Below are 14,379 nucleotides of genomic sequence, written 5' to 3'. Positions count from 1 at the left end.
ACTTCTAATTAATGCAGGGTATCAAAGAGTCGACTTTCGACTGGTGTGAGGTTTGTTGTGTGGGAATTTGGTAGAAGAACTGGTGCAAATAAATTAATTTATGATTATTTTCGTCGCTTGGCATGTAGAACACGCATGTCGTATGCGTGATATGACTTAAATTTGAATTTATTTTCCCTCATACCTCCAAACTCGAATAAAAAAAGGGGAATAAGGTGGTAATAATAATTTAATTTTTATCAGAAATAATGAAGTTTGATAAATAAGAAATAAACGTTAGGTTCAAATTGCACGAATAAAGTCATAATCCTAATATAATTGACTTTTTGTTTGGACTCTTTAAAACTGTTGATTTTTTTTTTAATAAAAATAGAAAGAATTCTTGGTTGGCTGATTATGATAATTCAAATGGTTTTTTGTTTAATTTTCTCAGTTGAATCCTTCCTCATGCAAATATTTATGTCAGACCTTGGACAACTTTTGGCTACCATCAAAAACTTTTCATTATTAGATTTTGTTCAGCGCGCTAAAATTGAAAACTGCATTGCGACAGACACCAGAAAAAAAACGATATAAAAACTGAAAGAAGCGTCGAGGTATATTCATTGCTTTTTATTTTTATATTGGCAAACTTTGCTTTGATGTTAACAAGGACCAAAGCAGCTAAAGAAGCTGGAGCAACAAAAAGGGAGTGAAAGCTCCAACACAATACTCGTAAATAAAAGACAACAAAAGGAAAAAAAAAACATCTACAGCTTCCTCCTCTACACAAAAGCATCAAACTTCATTGGCATTGAAGTGGCGGGGAGTTGATGGGCAGAGGGGAAGGGCAAGGGAAATTGTAATGCTTCAGCAACTATTGTACATAAACTAAAAGCATTTTAAATAAAATTAAAATCAAATTGCAAGTATAGTCACATTGATAGTCTCCCATCCACACACTCATACACACCCACACATTTGCCTCGATTTTCCCATAGACTAGGCCACTAGGCGACAGATAACAAGAAAATTCTATAGAATACAAAAAGAGTGTGTGCGTGTGCATGTGTGTAAGTGTGTGTGTGTGCCAGTGTCGAACCATTCCATTCATTTTCCCTCTAGCAAATTGATTTTGCCAGGGCATACAAAAAGTTGACTGCCCAGGCGACATTTTCATTTTTTACGATTCATCTTGTTGCCGGCGAAATTGAAAAATGGAAGTCATAGGACTATTTTTCATTCTCTCAACCTAAACCAGGGGGACGAACTCACTTGGCCATTGTTACCGCAGTTTCTATACTCTTGTAAAATATTTTTAAACGAGTTCTAAAAGTATCAATCAAAACCATAGACATGATTTAATGGAATATCAAAATAAAACTCTAAAAATTTTCAAATAAAAGCTCTACAAGCATGTCCATTATTCCTTGATTTACTATCAATTAACAATTATTTTGAGTACATATCAGCTGCAATATTTGTGGGTGTTGACAGTTTTTAAAACAAAAAGCAGACTAAGACTAGGATAAAGTACTTCTCGATAGTCCTACACAAAGCTGTTTTGAGAAACATTTTTTTGTAGCATACTTTTTTAGGCAAATAAAGAAAACGCTAAAGTTTTTCACCATTTATATTTGTTGCACCTGGTGAAAAGAATCAACAAGTGAAAAAGTTTACCAAAAATCAACAAATTTGACTTTAAATGAAAAAATATAGAAAACGATTTCTGCATAAATAAATATACCAAGGTTGTAACACTGATTTGCTTGTTGCACATATTATTTGTAAAGTAATCAGATAAAAGGTTTTAATTAAAACTTGTAATAGATCATATACTTTTTGAAATTCATAAAATACATATTTGTGGCTGCTTTTTTTATTATCGAAACTTCAATTAACATTTCGAGGGGGCGGAAAAAAATAACAAAAGAAATAAATCCACAAAAAGAGAGAAAAAAGTTTGTGACAAAAAATATTTGATGTGAATTTTTAAAGCTTATGAAAACCATAAAACTGAAACACGAAACAGACCAACCAAAAAAAAAAAAAAACGTCAAAGTTCGCTGGCTCTCCCTTAACATGTGTTCAATTGGCTGCGAGTCCTGTGAATCCTGCAAGTGCTATATTCCCTCCATCGCTCTCTTCCTATCTCTCCTTCGTCTGACATTTTTTGATTACCAGTTTTTATTTCCGACTCATCTCACTGGTGATGAGTATATAACATCATAAAACTGGCATCATTTTTTTCAATTACAAAAACCGAGAGAACATAAAAAAGGACGTTTTATGTAGTTAAGCCCATATATAGTTAGACAGACAATAAAAATGTTAAACAAGTGGAGTTTTCTCTTAAATAAAAAACCAACGATACAAACAACCCAGAGAGGAAAAGGAAACTAAAGACTAAATGGTGGAAGGAAAGCTGCATAAATATAAATTAGTTCCGCTGATATGGGCACGTAGCACCACAAATGACATTAATTTATGGCCAAGTTAAGTCATAAAGTCTGTGATGTAAATGTAGATGAACTAGCTTGTGTTTATAGTTTTTTAGTGATGGGCTTGAGAAAATCCTCCAGTTAGTAGTTGGCAAATGAATAATTAAAATTTGTTGCTTACTACACTCCGATTCATCGGATCTATCGCGACAGTCGTAGTCACCATCGCAGATCCAGGATTTTGGTATACATTGCTCGCCATTCTTACATTTCACCTCATTATTTTGACAATAATGCACTAATTATAAGATTGATTTCAGGTTAACAGTTGAGATTGTGTTACATATAGATTTTCTTAATAGTTTTAATTACTTACTGCACAACTCAGGAGTCTCGTCAGAGCCATCAGCACAATCGGCCTCTTGATCGCATCTCCATTTATTTGGTATGCATTTGCCATTTGTGCAACGAAATTGGTCCTCTTGACAACTGGATCCTGTAGAAAGAAAAAAGTTTAAAAATTTCATGAAATACATTTTTAATTAAATGTTTAAATAATATTCTGAAGGCATATGAAAGTTAAGATGCTTAATCTCTACAAATACTATAAATGCAATTCAATTGATTTGCCTTATTGGATTGAGCTCAATAAATTAAAGCGCACAGGTTGCCAGCAATTAGCTCAGCTGCTACGATTTGAGCATGGATGTAATTAAAACCATTTGAAAGGATTAGTTTCTAGTTAAATAATAGTTCATTGAAAATCTAGGCAAAATAAAAATTCAATAGAAGTATTTTGAAACAAAAGAGAAGGAGAAAACTTGCCGAAGGGATCACTTTCAGATTGATTAATTACAGTTGACTACATTTGTCTTTTAATTTAATTTAGTTGCATGCCAAAGAATTTGTACTATTTCGAAGAGAAGGCAAAAATTTTATTTTTATTAAAGTCTTTAAATTGTTTTTTGGAATTTTATTGCTATGCAAACTTCTGGCTCTCTCCTTTCCCTACTTTATGCAATGAACATTTAATGCATTTTCCTTTTTTGGGTAGCAAAAATCTCATCTTTTTCGTCTCAATTTTCAACGTTAAGCGTTGCTCGGCTTCCTCTATTTTTATTCAAGCGAATACTGCACACAATTTAGCGAGTAATTCAAATGAATGCCGTGCTGAATGACATCTGAATTTCCACCATGACTATGCTTAAAGTTCCCTTTTTCTGTTTTGGTATCCCTTGCCAGACTTGCCATAAACTTTTGGCGCAAGTTTTTGTATGTGTTTTATCCCCTTAGGGTGGAGGGGTAAACTCAGACTCAAAGTTAGTCGCAGTGCGAAAAATGCGCATCACGTTTTACGTTTGGGGACCAACGACGGGAAGACCCTATACCCGGATTCACCAAAAATCTGCTCCATAATGTATTTACCTAGGCAGCGGCGGCATTTAGTTAACTTTCATTGGGGCATTTCACAAAAGGAATGAGGATTAGTCTGGGTTTAATGAGCAGCAGCAAGAATAGCAGCAGGAGGCTGCCAGCCGTTGCCCCGTTGGCGGTTGCCAACCGAGAGACATAAGAAACTTGCATTAAAAGAAATTAATGAAATTTTCATAATCAACTTTATACTATACTGGTGTTGTGTTGTGTGTGTTTGGTGCAAAAACTTTGATTACACTCTGCTACACAAAAATTAAAGACAAGTCAAGATAAGTTGACAAAACATACATACATATTCGATGTATTTTCCTGTTTTAGACGTGAAAATAAACTGCATGTCTATTTTTGCCGTGGGAAAACACTTAATTACTAAAGTGTACACACACAAGCTAAGAAGAAAATGTATTTTACTCAATGGGTGCTTGTGTTGTTGTCATTCAATTCGAGTATAAGCAAACGAATATCAAAATTCTATATTGGAATATTATCTAATTCAATTCAATTTGTCGTGATATTCATCCAAATGAGGGGTTTTTATAAGGCTAAAGATCAATCTGCTGGGTTTAGGAGCTCTTGTTATGGTTGTTTGCAAGAGACATCCTTGTTTTGTCTGTCTTCTTTGTCGTCGTCATTTACTTTTTGATATATATTTCTATTACTTTTCGTAATGCCTCATAAATTGTTGTCTGTGGATGTTTGTGCAACAATTTTGTTACGCATATTTATTATGTGTATGTTTTCTTTGCCTAAGAGCATGCTACTAAATACATACAGTATTTTTCCCAGTCGTTGGGCTTTGCTCACATACACAGAGACACACACATACACGTACACAACCACATAGACGCATATACAGGATGCAAACTTCATTATTTACAGTCTGCCGCGTCGCGACAACATCATAGCGAAAAGCAGGTGGCAGGCTGCTATACGCGAGATGTGTATGTGTGTGTGTGTGTGTGTGTGTGTGTGTGAGACAAGGTGGAATGAATAAGGGAGTGATAGAACCTTTTAATTCATGTTCTGCCACACTCTGCTCTGTTCTCTTCTCTGCCATGCTATTTGATTCCCTCATGCATATTATGCAATTCATTTAAAGTGCTTCGGTGCAGCAGCTGCCACTTGGCAGGGCTCTGACACCTTTCTGGCAACAATAAAGGCAACAAAGAGCTAGAGCGAGACAGAGGTGAGAAGCATAAATTGCAAGTGCATTGCTCTGAAATTTTCGATTTCTAAATGGATTGGCGGCGGGCGGTGGAAGAAAGAGCAAAGCTTATCCATTGCCTTGTTGACAACACAAAAGTGACAAAGTCATCTAACAAATCCAAAGAAGCAATACACAAAAACTTTTCCAGCATACAAATACATGTGTATGTGTTTGTGTTTGTGTGTGTGTGTGTGTGGCTTGGCAAAGTTTTTGCCACAATGCAGTTATTCCCTTCACCTCATTTCCACATCCTTTGAGATATCCCCAAGCTCATTTACAGTCAGCTTAAAGCAGCAAAAGGACACCAAACTAAGTTGGCTTGTTCTTTTTCAAGTGTCCAACAAGAATTAGATGAAGCAGAAGGCGAGACAAAGAGAGAAGCTGATTCAGGAAGTAGAAATAAGTTTTTGCGGTCATCCATCGATTTGGAGCATTAAAACTTTTCTGATATTTGCCATTTTCCATTTCCATTCTCTATTATCTTTGCAACTAATTCTATACTTTTGTTAAACGAGTTCATTCACTTTTGGGTCCATGTCTGCCAGTTACACTAACTAAAACAAAATGCATATTTACATATAGATTTAAAGAGTATAACATGTACGGCATTGCTAAAGTAAACAAACTTCCCTCTGTTGTGTGTCACTTCTTTGTCTCTTTAAATGTTTAAATGAAAATTACATTTCCTAGGCCATTTTCCATTCATTTTCATTCGCACACATAAAACAGAAGATATCAAAAAACAGAAGGAAAGGAGGGAGTATCTTTCATTGATTTCAGTTCAGTCTGGTATTTTTTTTTTTATATGGGTATATATGTATATATAAATATTTTATTTTTTTCCGGTCACCTAATGAAGTTTGCCTGTATCTTCTTCTTTATATTGTTGTTGTTGTTGTTGGCAAACATAAATTGAATTGTCCGATTCATTTAAACAGCGGAAAAAAGGAAAAGCAGCGCAATGAAAACGTGAACAAATTTCGCTTTACCTTCGTCCTTACGTTTGCCTTGGCATTTCGTCTCAATAAATAAATGAAAAATTTGTGCCGCAGTTTAGGGGGATTTTCCTTTTCATTGTTTACAATTGTTTTCTTTTTATTTTGCCTTAGACCCATAAAATACAAAAAAAGAGAATGCTGAGAAAAATACTCGAAAGAAAAGCGTAAAGAAAAGGCTCGCCCCTTGTTGTTGTCCTTGTTGTTTATGGCACCTTTTTCCTTACGCTTTATTGGACTTCTGCGTTCCCTCAAGTATTTCAATAAAATGAAAGAAAAAAAAAAGAGGCTGAAAAGGGGAAAATCAAGAGGGTTTCCGTTTTTCTTTTTTTTTAGTTTTTTTCTTATTTGATAGATGGGTCATAAATCATTTTTGGGAAAAGAGTGAAAAAGGGAATTAATTGTACTTCTAATGAGTCAAAGATTTTTAATAAATTTGTATACATATTTATGAAAATGCAGTGAAGCAGATGTTTTATCGACAATTGCCTTGCCTTCGTGGGTCATTCTCGTTTAATTAAAACTTTTCATTTCATTTATTGAATTTTACAGGATATCAAATGCATGGTAAACGTAAAAAACACTCATACGACACGTTGCTCATCAATCAATATAAAATAAGGCGAAGATATACCTCTGTTTCCAAAACGAAGGCTTCTCAATAATTCACACTATAATATAAAGCATATATGTATATATATATTTTATGTAGTACAAATAATATTTTGAAGTACATTCTAAGGACATTGCCAGCAGGTGAAAAACATGATGGAGGAAAAATTAATCTTTTGTTACATTCATATTAAGTTCATATGGTTTTGTTTAACCTTCGATCAAGCAACGGCCTCATATGCAACAATTGCTGATCTCACATTATAAACATTCTGCATTTAGAGCGGATAGATTTACATAAAGATTTGATTACAATACTATGACTGATATGCTGACTATGCATTGTCATGCCTGTCAATCAGTTTAAACACAAAAACCTACAATCAATTAAAGCAAAGCCCGAATTCGTTTTAGAACTGGGCCCTTTGACTGCGAACTTAGACTTTATTGCTTTAACTGTTGCTTTAATTGATGGGCTTAAACTTGAAACGTATTGCGTTTAAAATGTCATTATTGACATCATACGGTTTAAAGCTTTTCACAATCTATCTATATGTAGATATATTTACATTTATATGTGTTTTATATTTTCCTCATCTCTTCATACATGTGTTTTTTTTTTTTGGAGAGAAATTCGATTCGAGGAAGCTAAAAAATATAGAAGAGTAAGAAAGCGAGAGGCATGCATAATTTATGGCTTATAAGGAGCATACGACACAGAGACCCGGCCAAAATGGGATATGTGTGACTGAAGTTATCTAAGGTTTGCAGCCAAGGATAGAAGCACAGGCATGTGTTGGTTGGATATATATATGTACATATATTTAGAAATAATATATATACATATATATGCTTGGCACTTTTTTTTTTGCTTTTTTAGATTTTGCACATTTCAGAAGGAGAAGTCTGTCTGCAAGAGTCGCTCTGGCTCTGACTACGTCTCTCTGTCGCTGTTTCTGTCTCCGGCTTTGGCTTATCAGCTGTCTGCTTTTTCAAATGTGCCGCATGAATATTTATGCCCACGATATTGAACACTGTTAGAACGAGGCACAACTACTACTACATGGTGTGTATGTATTTGTATGTAGAAGTAGAGGCACATGAGCCAAAAGCTGCTTAAAAGTCTAGCGACGTCTTTGTTTTCGGCTTGCCAATTCTTATACTCGTTTTTCTTTTGGGCCACTTAACGCAGCTGGGGAAAGTGCTTTCTGCCTTCTCTATCACTCTCTCTCTCTCTCTCTCTCTCTTTCCTAGCTATCCTTGTCTATTTCTTTTGCAGGGTATATGTCTATCTGAACTTAATGGCCAACACATTCTCAGTTTAGTTGCCTATAAGTTATTTATTTATTTACTGACTTTTGCCGATTTAACAAGTGACATTAAACTCTCTGTGCTCGAGAGTTGTCTTCCTTTGCTTTAGTAAAGCCACGCCCGGGCATAAAAAAGATAAAAGTAACGCATTGGTAATGTATAACGGTAAATTGAAGTACACTTGATGGCAGCTAATGGGCTTTGGCAATGGCTTTTGTTATCCCTGAAATGTCTATTCTATAAGCCATTTCCCCCCTAGGGAGACTAGCAAAAAAAAAGAAACCACAACAAGAACAAAGAGTGAATGATAGCCAAATGACAAGTGTATAGAATTATTCAGAAACAACTTTAAGCAATATGTAATAGCCTTGAATAAAAACAAGTTCATACGAAATGATAAGAAAAAAATGTGTTTTTTCAACATTTTTCCCCTCTTGTTCTGTTTCTGCTAAGTTTGTATATATTAATTAATCAAATTGCCAGCGGTCAATAATCCCATGCAATATTAAGCCTATATATGGAAAGAGAAGTAAGATTAGTAACTCTGTACAAACTAAAGATAAGTGTTTTCAAATGTTTAATTCTGTATTATATTTGGGAAATTAACATTGACTAAAGTGAGCAAGTTATCAAAGTTTCTTGACCTAATTCAATATCAGTGAATGTTTCTGAAGATTTATTTCATTTAGAAGACATTTCCAAGGTTATTTTTTTTTTATTAATTGAATTTATTAATATGCTTATTTATTCAAAGCTATATACAGTTATAGTAATTAGATCAACAAAAACTTTCCCCGTAGCTGTCAATCTATTTCTAATAATTTTAGCTAATCGTGTTATTCTGATTAGCTGATTAATCGTACCATTTTTTGTTATCTTTCATCAACTCTCACTGACCTTTCCTTCTTATCGTAAGTGTATGTGTGTGTATGTAAGCTAATCAGATTATGTATGCTTAAGATGAAAAAATGATTTACTAGTTAGTATGTATGTATATACATTGGCTCATACCCGGCAACCTGGTGAGGAAAGTTAAAGCCTGCTGAGGCTGTGCCTGCTGTAATAATCCGATCATGAACAGCAGCCAGCCTGTGAAGCTGCATATTAGTCCCATGTTGCTAACTTTGCTGCAAAATGTTTGCTGTTGCTTCTGTTTTCTTGTTTTTGTTTTATTATTTTTGCTCTTTGGCTTTTGTTTTTAATGTTAATAATGTGACGACGCCGGAGTGCTGTTGTGTTTCGTTGAATTATTAAATTAAATTGTTGTTAAGGCTTAATTATTTTAAATGGCAGTGGCAAAATATCACAACAAAATACCTTACAAAAAGGCCAGCTAAAAAGTAGGCAACATTTTTACGCATTACAAAAAAAAAAGCGTCAAACGGTTGCAAAATAAATTCATCTGATTTATGTTTTTATTGAATTATGGCTTTGAGAATACTTTGCTGATCCTTAATGTTTGGCTAAATTGCGTAAATAACATTTTAATATTTATTTATGCATATTTGCTTTTGTTATTGCGTTTAATACTTAATTAAATTTATATTTATTGCTCTTATTGTTTGCAATTGAAATTTTTTTATATTTGCCATTACGCGCGACTTCCTTTCGCTCTTTTGTTGTTTGCATAAATAAATTAAGCTTGGCATTCTTTATTTTTTTATTCTCGTTTTCAAATATTCATTTTTTAAATATTTATGATTATATTGTTGGAGGAGAGTTTGTTTTTCTCATATATTTTCATATTTTCAACATATTTCTTGTTTAATGGCAATTTAATCCTCTTGCGCTATGTTTACATTCAATTTTCAATGCGTATTATCACACTTAATGCAAACACTCATAATGCACGCTTATTGTCAGTGTTGCTTTTTAATTAATTAATGTAATTATAACAGCTTGGTCTTTGCTTTTTGCTTTTTATGCACCTTTGTGTTAGGTTTTTGTGGTTTCTTTGTTGGTTTTGTTTATTGCGCTTAATGTAATACAAAACGTTCCTCAAGTGGGCAAATATCAATGTAAAATGCAATTCTATGTCAAGTTCAACTTTATGTATTATGCGTTTATTTATCTTTGTCTGTATATGTTTGCGTGTGTGTGTGTCTGTGTGTTGTGCGTTTTGCAATTCAATCTACAAAAAGAAAACAAAGCTAAACGGCCACAAAATCAAAACCAAATTACATTAAAATAAAGAGAAAAGCAACAGAAGAACAAAAAAAAAAAAAACTTTAAAGCCACGAGAAAAAAGACACGCGCAGAAGCGTGAAAAACAAAACAGAAAATCTCAAAAACACGGACAGAGAGTGTCACTACTGAGGAAAAGCTTCCGCATGTTAATTTTCGTTAGAGAAAAGCTACCGCCGATTGTCATTAGTTTAGTTGCCGCCAAGCGGACGCCAAAAAAATATCCGAAAAACCTAAGAAGTTTTTTCTTTAAGCATATTTTCTTTGAAAATAATAAATTGCCACTGCCTTTAAATTTTTTTGTTATTATTTTACATACGATTTATTTTGCACAATTTTTAATAATATCAAGACCGATTTTTTTGATAATTTCACTTGAACTTCTTTGCACTTTTATTTCTGCCGCCTTTTCGACAATCTTTGCTTCCGCTTCGAAAGAGGCAAACAGGACATACACATCCGTTTCAAAACAAGGTTCGATGCCAACTGAGTTGGCTCTCGGTTTTGGGCAAACCTTAAAAACACTAAAATCGTCTGCATCCCAACAGCAGCCAGCAGACAGCAGCATCCAATCCCTCACTCACAGTGGAGCCAGAGCTTGCGCTCAAAACGTTTTGATAAGAGTCTCTTTATCACTCCACTCAAATTTACACTCAACAGCAGAGAATGTTGGAGACACTCAACTACTGAGTTGAGTTAAATTCGCTAAGTTCCGTAAGTTGCTTTGGGGGAATTCCATCTTATCTCCTCTAAATAATATTTGTTATTTTTTTTTTCGCTGTTGACAAACAAAATTGGCACCGCCTTTCGCCATAAGCATTTATAATCTACATAGAATAATAAGAATCTGTTTTGTTAAAGTATATTACGGCGCACAATTAGTGTAAGTCGCATTAGACAAATCAATTAATTGATAAGATTTTGTTTATATTTCATACATCCATCCATACATCTATGTATGTATAAGTGGCTTGTGCTTGTCTATGTCTATGTATTTTCATTTTTTTTCCCCAGTATCCCTCTTTATATAGTTACATCGAATTGGGTCAAGTTTAAACCGCTTTACTAGTGCGACGCAATTCTTGCACTCTCTTCTTCCTCCTCTCAAGTAAGTCGCAATTGTGCAATGGACTTTAGATAAGCCTGAGCTACAAACTACTACTGGGTTGATTAGAATTATTCTTTTTCCTATTAAACATCACTTATACAATTATTTTCACCAATTATCAGTAGAAAAAAAAAGCGGAGACGTCTTGACCTCAGCTATTTCCTTACAAAGTTTATTTGTAAAGAACAATTTCCAGTGAAATGACAATTGCAATTTCTAAATACTTATAAATATTTCAATCATCTTGTTTATTAATTTTTATACAGCGTTTAAAGACAAAAAGCACAATCTATGAATATAGGGTCTATATATATAAGTTCATCTCTCTGAACTTTGAATTGAAACTAAAATAAAAGAAACGAATTGCTATAAGCAAATCGTTGAAATTATGAAAATTAAAATGTCAGAAATTGTCAATAAAAACTGGAAAACAAATTTTCGGCTTGACTTTTGTCTGTCATTGTGCTAAATGATAAGATGGACCAAACATACTTTTTGACTGTTTCTATATAATTTTGATTTCCGTAATTTGTTATCATTTTATTTATATTTATTAGCTAGTAACACATACCTTGAAAAAAATAAAATTATTAAGACAATTGCTCTGTAGAACTTCTAAATTTCATAGTTTTTTGGCTGGTTCTGATCTTTGTACAGTGATTTTTAGGAAAATTGTTCGGCTCTATCCAAAATAAATGTAAAGTTCTTTTACTTTATTATGCGACTGCAACTGAAAACGCTCAACCTTTGAGTGCTTCGCTTTTAAGCAATTAGTCGAGATTTCCTGTTCGCTATGTTCTAATCTACTTAGTTAGTAGTCAGAGATTTCAGTATGATGCAACGGATTACTTGGATTGCACTTGACTTGTTTCTTTGCATGTTTGGTTAAATCAACGGCTTGGCTCTTGGTTTTCTTGTGAAGCTTTTCTGTTTGCTAAGCCAGTTCAAGGCTTGTTTATGCCCGCAATAAAATTTGCTTTTCTATGCAATTACCACAAAGCTGAGCTTGAACGAAGTTTAGTCTAAACTCTAAAAAACAAAGAATTTTATGCAGAATGGTTTAAATGTGACACCTATAATTTCAGTTGGGCCAACTGTGCACAATTTTATGTTCTGGTAGTGTTTGCATACAGCCGCCCAAAAGTAGGCAACACATCTTTTTCTAAAATGAAATCAAATTAAAAATGGAGCTAATAAAAAACGCACACACACACACAGAAAATAAACTAACTAGGAATTTAAATGAAAATAAGAGTTGGCATGCTCGTGCACCCAGGTCCTGTCCTAGGTCTATACGAGGACATGACACTAAATAAACAGCCAGTTGTTACTTACTCAACGCAACTCAACTCAACAACGAAGCCAAACAAATAGCCAAACACCAAAACCAATACAAAAGCAAACACAAAGAGATACACAGTAAGGGCATATGTGAGGTAGGGAGGGGTATGAGTAAATGGTTAGTTCTGTGACATTTCTAAATTGAAAAACTACAAATGACTGACAACAGATTAGAGTGAGAGAGCACGTAAACTGGCAACATCTGTGTCCATGTGAAATCCCTAAACCCATTTCTTGACTCCAGAGACTCCGAGAAGTGGGCCTGATAAAAACAAAAACAAAAAACCGAAGGGAAAAATAAATCGAAAAAAAAGGAACGATCAAATGGCCATGTGAAAAGTTTCATTCAAATATTGCGACAACTTACAAGTTTTGGGGTTTTAGCAATGTTTCAGATTTTCTCATTTTTCTTTCTTGTTTAATTTGAAAACCTCAAAGAACCTGACACAATTATCAGGAATTTAAGTTATTTAAATAATTGGTTCCCTGTACTTTCTTCTCTAATTGGGTGAACAGATGTCATTGCTGAACCGTCTCATAGAGTGTCAAAAAGTCGTTGAGCACAAAGTTTCAATGGCCTTTAAAAGTTCGATGTGCAACAGTCAAGTAAAAACCGCAAAGCAGTATTCACATAGATACTTAACAATTGTAAATGTATACATATAGCAGAATTCGTTTACTTACCTTTAAATTTGCATGACTCCACCTGCTCATCGCTCTGATCTTTGCAATCGAAATCGCCATCACAGACAAATCGTATGGGTATACATTGACCATTACGGCATTGGAATTGCTTTTGTTCCGTATCGCAAAATTGGGGCAGAGATAAAGCTAAAATCGAGAGAAGAAGAATGAATTCAATTCATACATATTAATTAATTAAGTTGACAAAACTGAATGCTATCAAGAGCCAAGGAAGCCTAATCAAATTCATAACTAAAAACTTAAGTTGAAAACTTTAGGTAGTTAAAATTTCATACTGTGGTTGGGGAAGATTTTGGGGTATAATTTGAGTCGTTGACAAGGCTCAGGAAACCCTTTTGAAAATGAAAGCCGAAACTGACAATAAACAAAAACTTGTAAATAATGAAGCCAAAAGGCTGTATGTATGTATGGGTAAGGGGGTGTATGGGTATAGTTGCGGCTGACAGAGTGTATGCATGTATGGGTGTGTGTATGTGCTTAAGGTATACCACAAAAGCCTTAAAGGGTAAAGTTTTTGTGAAATTAATAAGTGACTGTGTGTGGGAAGCATTTTCTGCCTTCTTTGTATATCCTCTTAAACTATTCTAAATTGGCAAATGGTCTTGGTTTCGTCTCTCTATCACTTTGATGGTGATTAGCTCTTGAAAGGCATAAGTTGTCTAATAGGGAAATAGTGCCTATGTAGGCTATATCCAGGCACTGTCACTTCTGTTAATTTGCCATGATTATGCTTAAAGAGTTTCTGTGTATGTCTTTTGCCATTTGCCGTTTAATTGCGCGCATTTAACACAAATTGACAATTGCTTGGAAGAAAGGAGCGAACATCCAAGCCACCTATGTATTCCCATTTACACACACAGACACACACACCACGCACAGACATTTAATTACAAAATCATCAGACATTTGCCCTCGACACACACCAATATGTATATTGTGAAGTCTTCATTATCATGGGAAATTCTCTATACGAGGTGTGGTTACTAAATAGTGAAACTGATTCTTTGTAATATCAAGTAAATGACACAACTGCTTCAATCATATTATCTTTCTGATGAAATC

The 14,379-nt window shown here is 34.2% G+C and overlaps 1 protein-coding gene across 5 annotated transcripts in view; it reads right to left on the bottom strand.

The window, feature by feature from the left end:
* Positions 1 to 14,379, bottom strand: part of LOC6650247 (low-density lipoprotein receptor) — a 36,293-nt gene that overhangs the window by 13,279 nt on the left and 8,635 nt on the right. For 3 of the 5 annotated variants that reach the window (XM_023179917.2, XM_023179915.2, XM_023179918.2), the window contains exons 2-3: positions 13,297 to 13,443; positions 2,797 to 2,916 (exon numbers count right to left, since the gene is read on the bottom strand). In XM_023179917.2, the coding sequence (XP_023035685.1) occupies positions 2,797 to 2,916; positions 13,297 to 13,443 (267 nt within the window). Of the gene's footprint in view, positions 1 to 2,601; positions 2,719 to 2,796; positions 2,917 to 8,990; positions 9,209 to 10,482; positions 10,628 to 13,296; positions 13,444 to 14,379 lie in introns of those variants that run through there. The other 2 variants (XM_023179916.2, XM_023179919.2) reach the window with 2 other exon arrangements.

Source organism: Drosophila willistoni, chromosome 3R (genome assembly GCF_018902025.1).
Source record: "Drosophila willistoni isolate 14030-0811.24 chromosome 3R, UCI_dwil_1.1, whole genome shotgun sequence".
Classification (NCBI taxonomy): Eukaryota; Metazoa; Arthropoda; class Insecta; order Diptera; family Drosophilidae; genus Drosophila; species Drosophila willistoni.
The sequence above is the reverse complement of the archived record's forward strand: the minus strand, read 5'-3'. Positions and strand labels throughout refer to the sequence as shown.